Source organism: Rhinichthys klamathensis, unplaced genomic scaffold, assembly GCF_029890125.1.
Source record: "Rhinichthys klamathensis goyatoka isolate OS25496 unplaced genomic scaffold, OSU_Roscu_1.1 h1tg000231l_1, whole genome shotgun sequence".
Taxonomy (NCBI): Eukaryota; Metazoa; Chordata; class Actinopteri; order Cypriniformes; family Leuciscidae; genus Rhinichthys; species Rhinichthys klamathensis.
Genome location: NW_026606755.1, coordinates 1593911 through 1613076, shown reverse-complemented (window position 1 = coordinate 1613076; position 19166 = coordinate 1593911). Strand labels below are relative to the sequence as shown.

Here is a 19166-nt window from a genome sequence, read left to right as displayed (position 1 = left end):
TAGATAGATAGATAGATAGATAGATAGATAGATAGATAGATAGATAGATAGATAGATAGATAGATAGATAGATAGAGAGACAGATGTATGGAAGTATAGATAGATAGATAGATAGATAGATAGATAGATAGATAGATAGATAGATAGATAGATAGATAGATAGATAGATAGATAGATAGATAGATAGAGATAGATAGAGACAGATAGAGAGACAGATAGAGAGACAGATGGATGGACAGTTGGATGGACGTATAGATAGATAGATAGATAGACAGACGGATGGATGGACGTATAGACGTATAGATAGATAGAGAGAGAGAGAGACAGATGGATGGACAGATAGATAGATAGATAGATAGATAGATAGATAGATAGATAGATAGATAGATAGATAGATAGATAGATAGATAGATAGATAGATAGATAGATAGATAGATAGATAGATAGATAGAGATAGATAGAGACAGATAGAGAGACAGATAGAGAGACAGATGGATGGACAGTTGGATGGACGTATAGATAGATAGATAGATAGATAGACAGACGGATGGATGGACGTATAGACGTATAGATAGATAGAGAGAGAGAGAGACAGATGGATGGACAGATAGATAGACAGATAGAGAGACAGATGGATGGACGTATAGACAGATAGAGAGACAGATGGATGGACGTATAGATAGATAGATAGATAGATAGATAGAGAGAGAGAGAGAGAGAGAGAGAGAGAGAGAGAGAGAGAGAGAGAGAGAGAGAGAGAGAGAGAGAGAGAGAGAGAGAGAGAGAGAGAGAGAGAGAGAGAGAGAGACAGATGGATGGACGTATAGATAGATAGACAGATGGATGGATGGATAGATAGATAGATAGATAGATAGATAGATAGATAGATAGATAGATAGATAGATAGATAGATAGATAGATAGATAGATAGATAGATAGATAGATAGATAGATAGATAGATAGATAGATAGATAGATTATTCGTTTTTTTTTTAAATGCTTTGGTTTCATATTATAGCACGAGTTTATTCCTTATGGTTGGAGGAATTATCAGGAGAGCTTTAAAAACATATTTAGCTAATTATGTTTTTGGTTCAAACCAATGATGTCATGTGCTAAAACTTTTGAGTGCACACACATGATGGAGCAGCTGCGCCCCGATTCTAGACGGCAAAAACTTGATGAAAAGCCCATTATAGTCCATTAGCAGAATCACCTGTGCTAAATATCTATGACTGCAATCTGTTAGCGCTCCTCCATGAGCTGTAATTTGTCCCGCTCGTTTTCATCACCTTGAATCAGGCTCTTGTGGGGTTCTTCAGAACTTTTAAAGACACTGCAGTGAAATCCACTCTAGTGAGCAGCAGGTCAGGAGTTGATTTGTGAAATGGTGATTTGTTAGATCTAGATCTCTCTATCTATCTCTCTATCTATCTATCTCTCTATCTATCTATCTATCTATCTATCTATCTATCTATCTATCTATCTATCTATCTATCTGTCTCTCTATCTCTCTATCTATCTATCTAACTATCTATCTATCTATCTGTCTCTCTATCTCTCTATCTGTCTATCTGTCTGTATCTATCTGTCTGTCTGTCTGTCGTTTGTGTCAATTGTCAATTATGTGAATTTATTTGAATTTGAATTAAAAAATTATTCCTTGCATTAAAGGGATAGTTCACCCAAAAATGAAAATTAGCCCATGATTTACTCACCCTGAAGCCATCCTAGGTGTATATGACATTCTCCTTTCAGACGAATACAATCGGAGTTATATTAAAAAATGTCCTGTCTCCTTCAAGCTTTATAATAGGAGTGAATGGCTGGAGAAAATTTGAAGCCCAAAAAAGGGCATCCATCCATCATGAAAGTAATCCACACAGCTCCAGGGCGTTAATAAAGGCCTTCTGAAGCGAAGCCATGCGTTTGTAAAGCAAAATACCCATATTTATAACTTTATAAACTATAATCACTAGTTTCGGACAGACGGCCGTACGCATCGATTTACTGTGGAAGACTAACCCCTGACCCGACACACAGCGTAATGACGAAGGTGGAAGCTAAGAGGAAAGAGCAAAACAAAACACCGGTCGTGACTCGCGAATTAGCCATTTTGAAGAGAAATGTCGAAGGATTTCTACTGTATATAATAGAAGAGGAGCTTCAGTTTGTTGCACAGCCCTATTTATTTAAACCGTGAGAGGCGTCTAAGCTTACGACACTCCTACATCCTACGTCATACATGTTACTCTTGTGGCGCAAGTCGACTTGCGTAGTATGCGTAGTTATTTTAGATTATAAAGTTATAAATATGGGTATTTTTCTTACAAAAACTCATGGCTTCACTTCAGAAGGCCTTTATTAACCCCCCAGAGCCGTGTGGAGTATTTTTATAATGGATGGATGCACTTTTATGGGCTTCAAATTTTCTCCAGCCATTCACTGCCATTATAAAGCTTGGATTAGCCGGGACGACATTTTTTAATATAACTCCGACTGTATTCGTCTGATAGAAGAATGTCTTATACACCTAGGACGACTTGAGGGTCATGGGCTAATTTTCATTTTTCGGTGAACTATCCCTTTAAAATTCAAATTTAAATTCTGCATCATGTTTGCTACCTCAATTCAAATTCAGTTATAATTCAGTCATTTTAAAGAGTCATTCTGAATTAAATTCTAAATGTTGCAAACACCATTTATTGATGCGATATCAAATATGATATGATTTTGTGTATTTTTTTGCTTTCAGTGAGTATCCGAGGTATTATTTGATGCTTGAAGTGTCCTTAGCTGAATTTGTGTATTGTTACAGAATGTGCCGCATTTGATGAGAAACTTACTTCTTGACTGCTCAAAGTACGTTTCATAAGTATACAAGTGTCTGGAAAGTTTCCAAGTTCAAATGTAACGAATTATTATTATTATGAATTATTAATCTGGATATTTGTCATGTATTAATTAATCAATTCTGCAGATTCAGATTTGACAGACTGCTTTTTACATGCTAAATATCAGGGAAGTAGACATACTGCGAACTGCGGACTGTCTGCATGAGATTTGATGCGGTTCTGAGCCACGTATCACACGCATAACATTCTAGCAGAGAATCACGACAGCTGAAACCATTTTCAGTGACTGAGCTGTGTGTTTTCTCATTAAACACACCCAACCCCGAGTTTCGTATCCTCAGAGCCGCTTTCTGGTGCCCGTGGACTGTGTATTTGTTTACGGGCCAGTCGTCTGGAGTAATTTATCATTAGCTCAGCGTTGTCATCTTCCGCAGAACTACAGGTGATTCATCGGGCTCATTTTGCAGTATGAAGGCACGCTATCCTTCTCTCCCTGCAGTCGCCACCTGTGCGCCCCTCGTGCCTCCACAGGGAGTAAATCCTTCTTTACAAACACCTAATATGAAAATGAGATTTATTGTCACACTGATATGCAAACCTGTGCAGATTGATGGAGGTCCGGGGTAAAGAGTTGCATCATTGTTTAGCGTGCTGCTTTTTGGCGCGGGCAGACGGTGCGCTGGCCGGCTAGCCGCTCTGATTTATGGCCGCTCTGCCTGCAAATTGCTTTTACTGCCACCCTGATTATTGTTCGGTGTTAAATGGATTACAGGTCGTCCCGAATATCCTAGGATGCACAACTGGGGTGGAGAGCTGTTTTGCAACCAACACCTCTGTGTACTCGTCAATAAGTGATAATCATCAATCAATGAATGTGGCTTGTGTAAACCGAAACCTTGTTTCCCCTCTTCAGATTGTGCTTTGCATGTGCTGTTGTTTCTGAGCTGCTAATATGTGTAGTTTTCCATCAGAAGTCACATCAATATAAAATAGTTTCTTTGATAAATGCTGCAATCGGTTACGGGTAGAGTAGACCGTAATGACTCTTCTAGCACGCCTTGACACGCAGGACTAAGGAAGATATTCATTTACCGCTTCATCAGTGTGATCTGCCGAGAGAACCGTGCTTCGTAAAACTGGAGACGGATGCAACTGCTGTGTAATAGGGTTTTTAGCCTCAGATTGCTGGATTTTAAGTTCTTCCCGCCCTAATGGCCTCAATTTCCTTTCCTGGCATCTCTGGTGTGTTTGTGCGCGACTGAATGCTAGGCAAAGTTTCAGTCGAATAGATGTTATTTATTGTTCTTAAGCTCAATAAACTGGAATCGGTGTCAGTGAAAGTCGAATGGGAGTCAGGATTATTTGTGCTTTACTCTGAGCCTGAATTTTAACGTATTGTCTTTTTTGTTGTTGTCATTTTCAGGGCTGCCCACAAATTCTGCCCACCAGCGACATCCTGGTACCGGCGGGGATCGTTCGGCCAATCACGTTGCGAGCTCGAAACTTGCCCCAGCCTCAGTCTGGACAAAAGAACTATGAGTGCGTCTTTAACATCCAGGGCAAAGTCCAGCGCATTCCCGCGGTCCGTTTCAACAGCTCCTGCATCCAGTGCCAGAACACTTCGGTAAGACAACGACTCTTTCACATGTGAACTGCACTTCAGTTTAGCGACACATGATGAATAGTGGCTATTAATGCAGGAAAACTATTTCTTCATAGCAATGGCTAAATCTGAGGGTTCAAGTTGATATTTTTTAGCAACAGCAGAATAGTTCACATAAAGATAAAAATTGTCAGTACTTATTCACCTTGATTTCAAGCATTATAAATATCAATGTGATGTCATGAAATGGATATTAGATATTATCTTGTATTATTATTTGGATTTTATATTTGGATGTTAGAGACTCGAGAGCCAATGACTGTTAATATCCAGGTTTCCATCCACATACACACCAGTTCAAATATGTTATGGTCTTTACATTTTTCTTTTTTAAGGAATGCAATACTTTTATTCAGCAAGGATGCATTCAATTGATTAAAAGTGGCAGTAAAGATATTTTCATTGTTACAAATGATTTCTATTTAAAATAAATGCTGTTCTTTTGAAGTTACTATTGAAAAAAAAAAAAGAATCATGGCTTATTTAACACTAAATAATCCGTCCACTAGTCTCTTGCTGCTAGTGACAGCCATCTTATATACACATCTCTAAGACAAAACAACTTCAGTAAATACAGATACAACCAAAACATACATTTGCACAAATATTTCCATAAATGATCTAAAATTAGCGCACCCCTACAGGTTTTCACTTTCTTTAAGGACACGCCTACTCAGCTAAACCAGCAAACCCCACGTAAATATTATAAAATGCATATGAAAAGTAAGAACACAATAAAAACTGTGATGGAAGACAACTTCAAGACCTCTCCATCACAAAGTGCTTTCAGCATTGATAACGATAAGAAATGTTTTTTGAGCTGCAAATCAGCATATTAGAATGATTTCTGAAGGATCATGTGACACTGAAGACTGGAGAAATTCAGCTTTGTCATCACAGGAATAAATTACATTTTAAAAGGTATTCAAATAGAAAACAGATCTTTTAAATTGTAATAATATTTCATAATATTGCTGTATTTTTGGTCAAATAAAAGCCTTCAGCCTTAAGGTGAGCTTAAGAGACTTCTGTGAAAAACATTTTAAAAGACGTATCAACCCCAAACTTTTGAACACTAGTGTATTTTATATGAATTTTGGCATATTGCATAAATTCAGGATGGTTACTTCAAAATGTAAATGCAATATCCAAAAATCATTATCATATTAACTTTTTTTTCCATTTTGCATGCCTGAACTAAACTATTTTGTTCTCTTGAACATGTGGGATAGAATTTGTTTTATATATATATATATATATATATATATATATATATATATATACATACATATACATACATATATATATATATACATACATATTAATTACTTAGTACAACTTGAATGTGCAAAATAGCTAGTTAATCCCAGCCTGCGCCATATTTGTTTATCAATAAAAATAGAATTAAATTTGCATCTGTTTAACACTCAAAGCTTCAGAAACTTGTAGTCATATGGACTTATTTTTAATGCTGCTTTATAGTATTTGGAGCTTAGAATTCCTACGAACAGCCGTTGAATGGAAAATATCTATGTGAATATTGTTTGCTTTCTTTGGTAAGCAGAATTATTAACATCGTACGGGTTTGGAATGACATGAGTGTGAGAAATAATGACAGAATTGTTATTTTTGAGTGAACTATTCCTTTCAATGTATCCTAAATGGCAACAATGTCATTTATTAATCAGCATATTTTTCCAAGCGTAGCCTCACCCCAGATGGCATTTGAATAATTGTCATATGAACAGATGCATTGTTTTCTCTCAATATATTTTGCTTTGTGACATTATTTTTCCATTTAAAAATTAGCATGAGCTTCAAATCGTCGCTTGTAGGGCAAAGAGCTGGTGATGAATTTGTCTGAAGTGTGCTGAGAAAGCCAAGGTGACTTCTCACTGAATCACTGATCATAAAAAATACGAATCTTTATCCGGGTAAATCGGCAAAGGCATCAATTTATAACGCTGGAACTGTTGTTTTCTCAATCCCAGTGAAAAATGGAGCATGTCAAGATGTTGACATTGAGAATCTCTCTCTCTCTCTCTCTCTCTCTCTCTCTCTCTCTCTCTCTCTCTGTCCTCCCTTTCGCTCTCATATGCAGGCGGTACAGGCCGTCTGTGACCCATCTGGTTGTCACAGTAACCTCAGGGAATCTTGTAAGATAATTAGCTAGGCGCTGGACGTGCCTCATAATTTGGCACGACAGTGTGACACACTGAAAAGGAATGCGGTGAGCCCGGTTTGCCATGCTGGAGGTGGAGCGTGTGCCCTTTGACCTCTGTACCCTGACGGGGTCAAAGGTCAATCCACTAGCCCCAACTCTGCGACAAGACAATTGATGTCCCGTAGCAATTTAATAATGAGGATCACGTCCGTAGCGCGCGCCCCGCTACTGGATTGATTGTCGTTCTTTCCAGGAATGACACAAGCTCGGTTGGAAGGTCTCCTCGCAGGACCCCGGTGCAACTGTTGTCCTTCCATCTGTTTGGACTCATCTCCTCCTGTTCATCAGTCCCCCTGCCTGTGACCCGCGCTGCTGTCTCCGACAGCACTATGCATTTAAATTGGAATTGAAGCATAGCGACTTGTGCAGTCTAAACAGCCTCGGACCTGAAGGCATTTAGATGCAAAGTGAGTTCTCCGGCCGCCTGTCAATGATGATGCCGGTGCATATCGACTATATGGAGGGCAACTGGTTTTTTATTTACTTATTGCAGATGAATATTGACATGGGGATTTCTGTGCAGATCTTTTATTTATAAAGTCTTGCGAAACCAACAAATTCACAGAATAACATCCTGTATTATAACTAGGTGTGATGCGATAATTTGCCTGTACACACTGACTGCAAAACTGTTGCACACGTGACTCAAATAGATTCCCAAATGACTCTTTTTTTTTTTTAACATGAAAAACGTTTTTTACTGGAAGATCATTTATGGTTCATGGTAGGACATTATATACAGTGTTTGTACAAGTTCTTTAAAGTACTGGAATAATCTTTTTTTCCTTTATCATTTGCTTGAAGTTTCCTGCTGCAAACAAGTACTGTTACTGTTCCTATTTACTCACCAGTGCTAATTACTAACAGTGCTTATACTCTTCTTTGGTCAGTGTTTATTTTGAGCCAAGTACATTTTTACCTCTCTGTATTTGCTGTACAAGCAAATACAAACAAGTTTATAGTGCAGACATTTTATTATTTTATTTTATTATTTATTTATTTAAAATTAAATTTTATTGTTTTTCTTAAGCATTTAAAATGAAGAACTTATATATATTTTGTTGCTTTATATTTATTTATATTTTTTAGAAATTTGAAATTAAGGAATAAAGAATTTGTTTGATGAATTTACCTGTATTGTTTGAGTTAATGGTTCAGATGTTTTATTTGATTTAACTTTTTAAATTTACTAAATAATTTTTTATTTAAAATGTAAATTATTATTTTTTTTAAATTATTATTAATTAAGCAATAAAGAATCAAAGAATTTGAAAAAATCTAAAATTAGTGCTTAATGTCCATAAAAGTCCTGTAATTTAATTTGGAAGCATCTGTACAAACTAGGACTAGAACTATGTTATTGCAATGCACGACGTACAAATTGTTACTCTTAGTTATCTCTTTTAGTTTTAGTTATCTCTAAAAACATTACATTACATGTTATGCTACGCAATACGTTCGTTTTGTGCTACATTTTCTCACTGTCAACTTGTATTGTTTTGTTAGTATAATATTTGTCTCCTCAACATAGTTTGCAGAGAGCATGTTTAGTTATAATATAACTTAGTAATATAAAATATTATATAATATACAGTAGTGTTCTGTGTGTGGACTGCATTGGGCTGCATGATTATATTGTGGGAAAGTTTGATTTAGTCGGTTGTTCAATCTTCCATTCTACTATCTGTGGCTCCTTCATGAAAGTAGTTGATCTGAAAGGGAAAACTGATTGTATACGTTTTTCAACAACACTGAAAATGTGATGCGTACTTAACTAACAGCATTTGCGCTCACTTGCATTGTGTGTTTTTCCGGACTGCAGTGTTTCTAGATGAGTTCTTTGTCTCTACCTCACTGTGATGAGAAACCAAATCCTCACATTCTCACTGTTTCTCCTCATCGGCTCCCTTCCCCCCTTGGGTTTCTTATCTCAGTCTCTTTGTCTCTCACCTCATTGTGCTATCTGTGTTGGTCTGGGCATGCACAGATTAATTGATAGTGTGATTACCAGTGACACAGTAAAGAAAAAGCACATCATCTCTCTCATGACATGCATCTTCCCTGAATAGCAATCGAACATCAGCGAAGACCTGATACAAATTACACTGGCTCCCAGGAGAGTGTCATCGTCCGCCCGCCACTCCCTACCTCAGCACGTGTCCTCTCTCTCATGCTTTCACACGAGACAGCGAAAATCAATCAATATGGCCGTCAAGCCGAATGGCACAGCTTAGTCTTCTGGGAGCCGGCGGCAGGTGACTTTGAGACCGTGGGGTCCATGCTAATGAAATTGTGAGTGCCTTCAGATAGGAGACGCTGAATCAATCAGTTTCATCTTCTGTTTACACATCACCTGAGAACGTGTATCAAACAGTCAGCTGGGGTTTTTTTCGTACTCTACTCAAGAAAGGTATTCATATAGTTTTATTCGTTTACTGATAGGTGAAGTAAATAGAAAAAGGATGAGTCATTTTTTATTATAGTATTTCAGGTGTTTCATTCCTTTTTGGTTTTTATTTACAAATATCATAGGTGTGAATTCATTACTTGTTGGGTCTTATATTTTCAACTACAATGTATTTATATTTAGTACCCAATTCTTTATTCTGAATACAATAGTCACTTTTTATAGCTACTTTTTTGTAGCATGCTAGTGTGGAATATTAGCAGTTACTGACGTTAGCTTCTAGCCTGACTACGTCAGACTTCGTACTTCCGCTCTATTTCAGTTCGCTTCTGTACTCAGTCTGAGACATCGACATGTCTCTCAGTTTTCCTCAGGCCTGAAAACAGCCGGCCAATCAACGAACAGAGGGCGGGCTGAGAGCCGTGACATAGACGCTAAGCGCCGAGTTTAAGATTGGGGAAATCGAAAACGAGCGCGGATATGGAGACACGGGATGCAATTCACTCTGTTGTGGAGAATATTTCTGGCATTTCCAAACTGAAGGCCGAACAAGAAGAGTGTTTGGTAAACATTTTGAATGGAGGTGATGTCGTGGCCCTACTCCCGACAGGTTTTGGTAAAAGTTTAATTTATGAAATATTACCGATCGTCAGCGAGAAACTGGGGAGGCCAAAGGCCGGCAAGGCGATAGTTGTGATTGTATCCCCCTTGGTTGCACTCATGGAGGATCAGGTTAAGGAGGCAGCAAAACTCGGTCAGCCATGTTCACTCCCGGTATTTCGCTCGATGGTTTCGTTTTCGCATCATACATGTGTTTACAGTGGAAGTTCGATGCGGCTGAGCTGGCGAATAACACAGGTCATAACCAAACGTTATGTGATTGGCTTACGGGTAACCAATGATTTTATACTTCAGACAAGCGCCCCAGCGAGAAAGAAAACACTTTTCAACTATGCCATGCCAGACTCTGTCTACGAAGCAAAGCGAAGTAGCAGAGTTTGGTATTACCAGGCTAGTTAGCTTCCACACCTGTGAGAATCATAGCACCTGTGAGAATCATAGCAGTTTTTTATTGATATTGTTAAGACCTCACAGTGTTGAAGACAAAGGCTACTGGTGTTGTATTACAGCTAGTTAATCTGCTCTTATCTTGATGTAAGTGGTCTCCCTTAGGGCATGTCTCTCACTCGCACTGGAATTGGAGGGGTCATTATTTTTGACAAAAATCAAGTTAACTGGTCCTGCATTCTCCCTAATTTCTCGGCTGTTTCCCGTTCCTGCCTCACCCTAGAATTCGGACAGCTGCTTTTTCAGTTTCTCACAATGCTGCTATTGTGTAGCTTCCACATCACATACATTACAATGGATTTGACTGTACTCAGCAAGTCAAGTAGTGAGAAAGCTAATGGTTGTAATAATGAACAAAATGCTAATTGTACTAGCTAATAAATGAATCAATGATTGTATAGTCATGGTGTGTATGGGATAGTAATACAAGTTCAGGGCTGGTGACCGAAAGGTCAAATTCATGAGCTAGTCATGTGATTGTGTTCAAACATTTAACATTGAATAATAGTGTACTGAAAGTTTATTGGACAAAGCTAACTGACTACTTAGTACTCACTAGTAATAATGATATCAACTAAACAGCCAAATCATCTGAAAGCAAAGCAAAGATGGTATTTCAATAAGGTGTGCCTCAGGGGGATGGTACTTGTCCATTTATATTTCCAAAGATCTCATTATCAGCTATGAAAGGAACAATATGTACTCCCGGGAAAAATGTTCTGGAACTACCTTTTCAGTTGTGTAAAACCACAGTTTGTCCAGCATGTCTCTCATATATGACTATATTATACCACTTCTCTGTACCGTGGCACTCAAGAATCAGAAATGCACAGCTATAGCTTGAACATAGGTTTGATACATCTGCTCGTACAGTACATCATCTGTCAAACAAAAGATAAATATGCTAGTGCCCGTCAGAACATAATAACCACCTGCTTTATGTGTGCTTTTTAATTTTAGTCATGAAATAAAGTCTGTACTTAGTGTGCCTTTTTCTTGGCTGAAGTGAAATCCAAAGAAATTATTTTTTTTTTCCAAGAAGGGAGAGGTGTGCAAAATACCCCAAATGAGTCCATGAGCGTAAGTGTTGCTAAGCGCCGCTGACCCCTTAGCGACAGGCACCAGCCGTGTTACCGGGGAAACGTACCGCCAAAGGCCTTTTTTACACAATGCACAAGTTCTGAACCAGGCTCTTGATGGAGAGGGCCCTTACAAAGAACCCCATTATCCTCGATGCAGGGTAGCGGAAGCTTTTTGAATAAAAACACTTACATGTTATTTTTGTCAGGCATTTTGAACCACCTCACCCTCATTATTCTATTATTCTCATCAAGTGCTCAATCAGCCATTAGCCGTTTTATACCGTACTACCCGCGAGAAATGTGTTTTAACGATCACCTGGGTTCCATGCGAGCAGTTTTCGCCTGGCCAAAAAAAGTTTCTTGGGTCAATTCAGTTACTTCTTTCGGTGCAATCATGGGTGTCCTCTGCTTCTTCCGCCAGTCTCTGTAAACTCAATGCTATTAGGTTGCCGTGTGGAAGCAGGTGGGCACTATTAGAATAAATGTATCAACTAATGCGGTGATCAATCTACTGTATATGTCCCAGCTGTAATGTATCACATTAACTGCGCCCTGAGCTTATCGTGTATTAAGAGGCTCAGCTGCGCTAGAACCTCCAAATGAAGAAATTCCTCCAAGAGTGACACACCAGAAAGATGCTTTGGTTTGCCTTAGGTCAGCGCATCCACCTCATTTATGGTGACACGCATTGCTTGCGCGTCCATGTGGCCGCCTTTCCTTATCCTCCTAGCTTTAGGAGAACCACTTGTGCCATTATTTATTTCCAGTGGCTCTTGACCAAACCGAATCACATCATAGTTGGACTGCCAGAGGTTGTATCTTTTTATCATAACCCAGAATTCCCCTCTCCCACCCTAGGAATTAGTCCATGACGCAACATTCGGTGAAGTGAATTATATGCTGTTATTACTGGACTGTCGTTAGTAATGGGATAGCTATGATTCAGTAATTAGGTTACCGTAAAGTAATGCCTCGCACACAGCGGGCTCATTTTGCTCGTACCATTGATGCCGTTGTGTCTTTTTTCGCTGAGTCTGGCCCAATTTGTAACTTAATTAAATGTACAGGTCCTCCATCATTAAGTTATATTGATTTTCATTCTGTCACTTGAACACGACGCCATTGACAGGTCAACTGGAGCCGGGTGTATCCGGAGAGATGAGGTATAAGAAAACATCTTTTAACAATAATATCTTATTAAAGACTAAATACTTAGTTCCACCGAGTTCCACTTGAATTAATTGCAATCACTTAATTTCAAGGGAAGGCTGCATTTTCGAGAAGCAGCATTTTTTCCCCCCCGAGTCAATATCTCCAGTTATTCATCATAGCTGCTGCCATAAACGCTAGCACCGTATTAACTTAGCTCCAATAAGTGGATTATTGAGCACACCAATTTTTAAAACTGGTCTCTTAAAAAACCCACGTGCCGCTAGCAGATATTATAGCCTTTCATTAAACATGCAAACGGGATTGAAATGTACCCCAAGGTTTGAACAAAGTTAAATCAAAAAGGTGGAAACGGCCTTTAGTCCTGTGATAGCACCCGTCCTGGGTTGTGTTTTGCACATTCAGGGCTGCTGATAAATTGAGGATGGTTTTAGAGGTAATATTACCTCGCTGTCGTTTGCCAGTCATATCCAGTGAGGCCTCTGACAGAACCAGGCCAGGCTGTCTACACATAACACACTGCGATACAGTGGGAAGACAAGCCGGAGGAAAATCAATTCACTTCTGGCAGAGATAAGCGGTATTGTATGGGCAAACACAAAGGCTTCCACCCATTTACACACGGAGGCTAATCTCCTCAAAGCTCAAACCTTTCACCAGAGGAGAGGCAATAGGCAAGGAAATATATCACATTATTGCTCAAAATGTAAAAAAAAAATGTGTATAATAGTGTATTACGTTATATATATATATATATATATATATATATATATGTATATATATATGTATATATATATATATATGTATAACCTTTTTTTATGAATATAGGAATACTTTTCTATGTATATATCAACATATGCTTATATAATAGATTTATATTATATGTTTAAAATATGACATATAAATATTGCAAAAAAAAAAATATATATATATATACAGACTTTATATATTAATAATATTATATATTACTATAGAAATAGTCTCGCAGACACACTTTAATAATATATAATATAAAAACCAAATATATATGTAAATATATATGTAAATATACAAAGTACATGCATTATATATTATTTAGATTATAATATAGAAATACTCTTTTATTTTGTTTTAATAGATGCTTTTATTTTACACAATTTAAGACAATTAAAAAGAGTCTCATTAGGATTAGCATTATTCATAAATAGTCATTCAATTTGCCCATTTATGTAAGGATGTACTGCGCATCCGTTCTGCTTTTGTTTCATGAAAAAGTCCTATTGGACGAAATTAACTAGCAACAAAGAAATGTGTCATTTGTAATTTTACTGACATGTTCTATGGAAAGACACAGTTTGATATCTCCACCATTCATGTGCTTGTGATTTTTGCACCTTTCATAAAAGGCATTAGTAAATCAGGCCTTTTTCCCCATAGCTTGACTGCATAATAGCTCAACAAATTTCAAGATAGGTTAATGATGTGGAAGTCGTGACCTCTGCGACCTGTATGCCAGTATGCTGGTCGTCTGTAATTGACCCCAATTAAGATGCCCGGGCCCCCAGCAGCTGTGTCTCATAGAGATGTATGACTGCTGGGTGCCTGGCGTCAACAGGTTGAGTGAGGTTTAGTTCTGCTTTTCACCACCTTTTCCACTGCAGAGCTCGCTTGACTTCCTCCCAGATATTTTCCCCCAGAACAGCTGCAGAAAGATTCGGGCTTTACCGCACACACCACTGAGGGCCATTTTCCACTCCTCAGGGCCTCTCAGACTGCTGGGGAACGATGTGGCACTGCTTGTTTTCTCTGTTGTGATTTATCCGGGCTGTACGGCTGAATGAACGCTGATGTAACAGCTGACGTTTCAATCGGGCTTAATGACCGGCCGAGGCATGAGGCATCGAGGCAGGGTGTTCTTTTGCTTTTTCCAAAATAGATTTTGGTTTGGCCATAAATGGAAATAAATTCAGTGCACTTTTCACTGCTGAGGGGGAATTCAGTAAGAATGAATTGCGTTGTTTATTTGCACGTTGGCTGTGTCATTTTAGTGCTCGTTTCGCAAAATAAACATGAAAATTGAGTAAGAGTGTCCACAATTGAACAACATAAATCCATATCTTGCATATTAAGTGAATAAGATGCTGGTTTTGCACTGAAATCTACCACATGCTAAACTGTTTAGTGTATTCATCCTCGATTATAAACTACTTTGGATGCATTAATGAAACACATTTCTGCGTAAATCATTCATAAAACCCTTGGCTCAGTTTGCATAAGACAGTTCAGATACAAATGTGTTGATTTTTGCACTGAAATATACCATGTGCTGAGGCCTTTCGTTTTTTGTAGCCTTTCAAATCGCATGATCACACATTTATCAGGGAAAGCGAAGGTAAAAGCGCCATTGTGGTGGTTTGTAATGCTGAATCTGGAGCTTCGCTCTGGTAAGTTTACTCGTGTTCTCTTGGACTTCCCAGCCGATCTCGCAGGCTCTTAAGCAAGCAGCCGCCGATCGATGAGCCTGATCAGCGATATTCTCTCAGGGTTGCATTGGATAAGTGCTCTCAGTATTGCTAATTAAATCCCGGACAGTAAAAACCATCGTCACCTGCATTCTGCTCCACATGACAAGCTGAAGCCGCATGCCTGAGATCCGCCACATCACAACCTAATGAGCGTTTTTTCTGGTAACTTGATTTTTACCAGCCCTGCGAATATTTATGCTGTCCCCTCCCCACCACAAATAGAAAAAGTTTTTTTAATAACATATATTTGTGTGTAGTTCAATTTATTCATTTAATTTATATATATATATATACACTCACCGGCCACTTTATTAGGTACCCCATGCTAGTAACGGGTTGGACCCCCTTTTGCCTTCAGAACTGCCTCAATTCTTCGTGGCATAGATTCAACAAGGTGCTGGAAGCATTCCTCAGGGAGTTTGGTCCATATTGACATGATGGCATCACACAGTTGCCGCAGATTTGTCGGCTGCACATCCATGATGCGAATCTCCCGTTCCACCACATCCCAAAGATGCTCTATTGGGTTGAGATCTGGTGACTGTGGAGGCCATTTTAGTACAGTGAACTCATTGTCATGTTCAAGAAACCAATTTGAAATGATTAGAGCTTTGTGACATGGTGGAAGTAGCCATCAGAGGATGGGTACATGGTGGCCATAAAGGGATGGACATGGTCAGAAACAATGCTCAGGTAGGCCGTGGCATTTAAACGATGCCCAATTGGCACTAAGGGGCCTAAAGTGTGCCAGGAAAACATCCCCCACACCATTACACCACCACCACCAGCCTGCACAGTGGTAACAAGGCATGATGGTTCCATGTTCTCATTCTGTTTACGCCAAATTCTGACTCTAACATCTGAATGTCTCAACAGAAATCGAGACTCATCAGACCAGGCAACATTTTTCCAGTCTTCAACTGTTCAATTTTGGTGAGCTCTTGCAAATTGTAGCCTCTTTTTCCTATTTGTAGTGGAGATGAGTGGTACCCGGTGGAGTCTTCTGCTGTTGTAGCCCATCCGCCTCAAGGTTGTGCGTGTTGTGGCTTCACAAATGCTTTGCTGCATACCTCGGTTGTAACGAGTGGTTATTTCAGTCACTGTTGCCCTTCTATCAGCTCGAACCAGTCTGGCCATTCTCCTCTGACCTCTGGCATCAACAAGGCATTTCCGCCCACAGAACTGCCGCTCACTGGATGTGTTTTCTTTTTCGGACCATTCTCTGTAAACCCTAGAGATGGTTGTGCGTGAAAATCCCAGTAGATTAGCAGTTTCTGAAATACTCAGACCAGCCCTTCTGGCACCAACAATCATGCCACGTTCAAAGTCACTCAAATCAACTTTCTTCCCCATACTGATGCTCGGTTTGAACTGCAGGAGATTGTCTTGACCATGTCTACATGCCTAAATGCACTGAGTTGCCACCATGTGATTGGCTGCTTAGAAATTAAGTGTTAACGAGCAGTTGGACAGGTGTACCTAATAAAGTGGCCGGTGAGTGTATATACACACACACACACACACACATTCTCTTATTTTTTTGTATGGCCTCATCAACAATGAAAGAAGCTCTTATGAAGATTGCGTTGTCATCATCTGCAGTCATGCTCTTTGTCAATGCGATGTTCAGAAGATGTCAGTCGTGATTGGACGTGTTTTTCCAAGAGTGCTGTGAAGTGTGCGGCAAATTATAGATCTGGATTTAAGCTAATTTCCATTGGGTCAGGAAAGATGTTATCAGGATTGATTCTGAGCAGTGCCGGTGGAGAAAGTGACACGATAACATCATCCTCATCTGTAATTGTCTCTTGAGAACGTCAAGTAATGTCAGCGGTGATTTGGCCATATTTTTCCAGTAGGTCTGTTAAGTTTGCAAATGATTGTTTTTCTTACGTCAAGAAAGATGTTATCAGTGGCAGTTGATGCAGAGGCTGGAGTATAAACCTTTTTCTCATATAGGTGTTGTTTCTGTTGCTTTTTCCTCACAGTACTGGTATGAAGGGAATGAGATGGGAGACTTGCCTGTGGATTTCTCCATCGTGTGGGATGGTGATTTTCCCATCGACAAGCCGTCATCCATGCGAGGTAAGAAATCACACACTTCACCTTAAGCCCCCTAGTGGCATTTCTAAAGCGAAAGAGTAGTAGTATTGAAGCTATCCTCTCTACATTCATATTTCATTGGCATTCCCAGTGTCCTCTTGATGTGGGAGGGTTACCTTTAGTGTTAGTGGAACTTAATGCATCTTTTATTTTATTTTATCTGGATTTCACAGTCTGTTCAAACACACTTAGTCTGTCAGGTATTCTTTCAGTCGCCGTGGCATATTTTATTAATAACGGGGCGTCTGCCTGCTTCGGCCTTATATAACAGCACATTACTGCACAGGATGGTATAGAATCCACGTCTGTCAGCTTTTAACCTGTCCACACCGCTGTCACTTTCCATTTACTTGTAGCACTTTGAGAAATACAAATCGAAAGACCTCCAGGAGTCGATATATATCTCTTGAGGAGAACTTCATCAGGTTTGCTATTACGGAGCGTTTCTGTGCTTTCAAAGGAATAGAGCTGAGAAAGGAACAGAAAGTCACAGCTCATCCGTGTATCTGCCGATATACAATCTCTCTGGTAAATTATTGGTGTTGTGAGTTTATTAATCTGTGATCATATTTTCAGTGATCTGTCATTCTTCGCTCAGATGGGCAATTCAGCCTCTACATCCACCTTCCCAGAGCCGCCTTTAAAGATTGCTCAAGGCAGCTTCACATGTATTCTTTACATGCTAGAGAATCCCAGAATGCCTTGTAACGAGCTTTTTGAAGATTTTTGTCCAAGATGGCAAAGTCTAGAAAAAATAAATAAATATAATATAATTGATGTATAATATAATTAGTGTCTATTTAACACATTAATTAAATTTTTAATTACTTTTTTTTTTTTTTTATGCATTTAACGCACCCCCCGCCCCAAATCTACGTAGGTCATCTGACATTTCATACAGTTGATTGCTGATGTTTCTAAATTAATTCGCTTTTTTAATGAATCAGTCTGGTGAACCAATGATTCAATGGCCAATTCATAAATAGAGGCATTTACTTCATTCCTGAATGAATCAGCTGTTTGAACAAATCGAATAAATTACTAGCCATGTTTCCATCCACTTGTCAATCGAATTATCTGAAGTTCGGTAAAAAAAACTCATGCGAATAAAGCTGGTGAAAGTGTGTTTCCATCAAACGGCTTTAAAGCGGATAAAAACCTGTGCGTAATGACGTCACATGCTGTTTTGCGATCAAATTGGTTTATCGAATTGATTTGAGACATGTTAAGGTGTTTCCATTCATTTTCTCACCGAATTGCACAACATTCAAGCCAACATTTGCGAACAAAGTTTTACTAGGCAAAATGGATCGCACCATAATAACGTTTCCATCCGCGTTTATCGCATAAGCCGTATATCGATCAAGATAAAATCTGATGAGACCGGTCGTATTTCATTTCAGTCGATATTCATGAAATTCAATCGAATTTTACTGTTTCCATAAGGCATTTTTCATTCGATATCACTTAATGCGGATAAAAACTTGTGGGTGGAAACATAGCTAATGATTCAAAAACTTACTAATTTAGACATTTACCGCCACCTACTGGCAGGTTTAGTTTCTTAATTTGAGTATCAAAAAAAAAAAAATTTGGAGATAGTTTGCCCAAAAATGAAAATACTGTTTATTTACATTTACTCACCCTCATGTCGACTTTATTTTTTTGTGTGTGGAACATAAAAGAAGATATTGTGAAGAATGTTGGTAACTGAAATGTTTTGCTCTGTAAATATATCCTATCTAAATACCAATTCAGATCCAGCTTCTGAAAAAAAACATGGCCGTTTTAGTCTAAAAGTTTGTGTAATAAATAATATAATGTCTACTTTAAATCATCTTGTGGGGGTAATTTCTTGGCCATTTAATTAATTGGTTACAATTTTTAATCTCTTGACAGCCCTAAATAATATAATATAATATAATATAATATAATATAAATGTCCACACAGCTGTCAGTTTATATAATGTATATTTTATATTTTGATTTTATATTTAAAATTGTACATATTATATTATATATGGACATTTCAAAATATATGTCATGTATGTCAAAATATATTATAATAAATATAATAATAGTATAAAATAC

At 38.5% G+C, this 19166-nt stretch overlaps 1 protein-coding gene across 1 annotated transcript in view; it reads left to right on the top strand.

The window, feature by feature from the left end:
• Nucleotides 1–19166, top strand: part of plxna3 (plexin A3) — a 177439-nt gene that overhangs the window by 128249 nt on the left and 30024 nt on the right. Inside the window, exons 10-11 of the mRNA XM_056265275.1 lie at nucleotides 4278–4478; nucleotides 16961–17057. Of these exons, the coding sequence (XP_056121250.1) occupies nucleotides 4278–4478; nucleotides 16961–17057 (298 nt within the window). The remainder of the gene's footprint in view (nucleotides 1–4277; nucleotides 4479–16960; nucleotides 17058–19166) is intronic.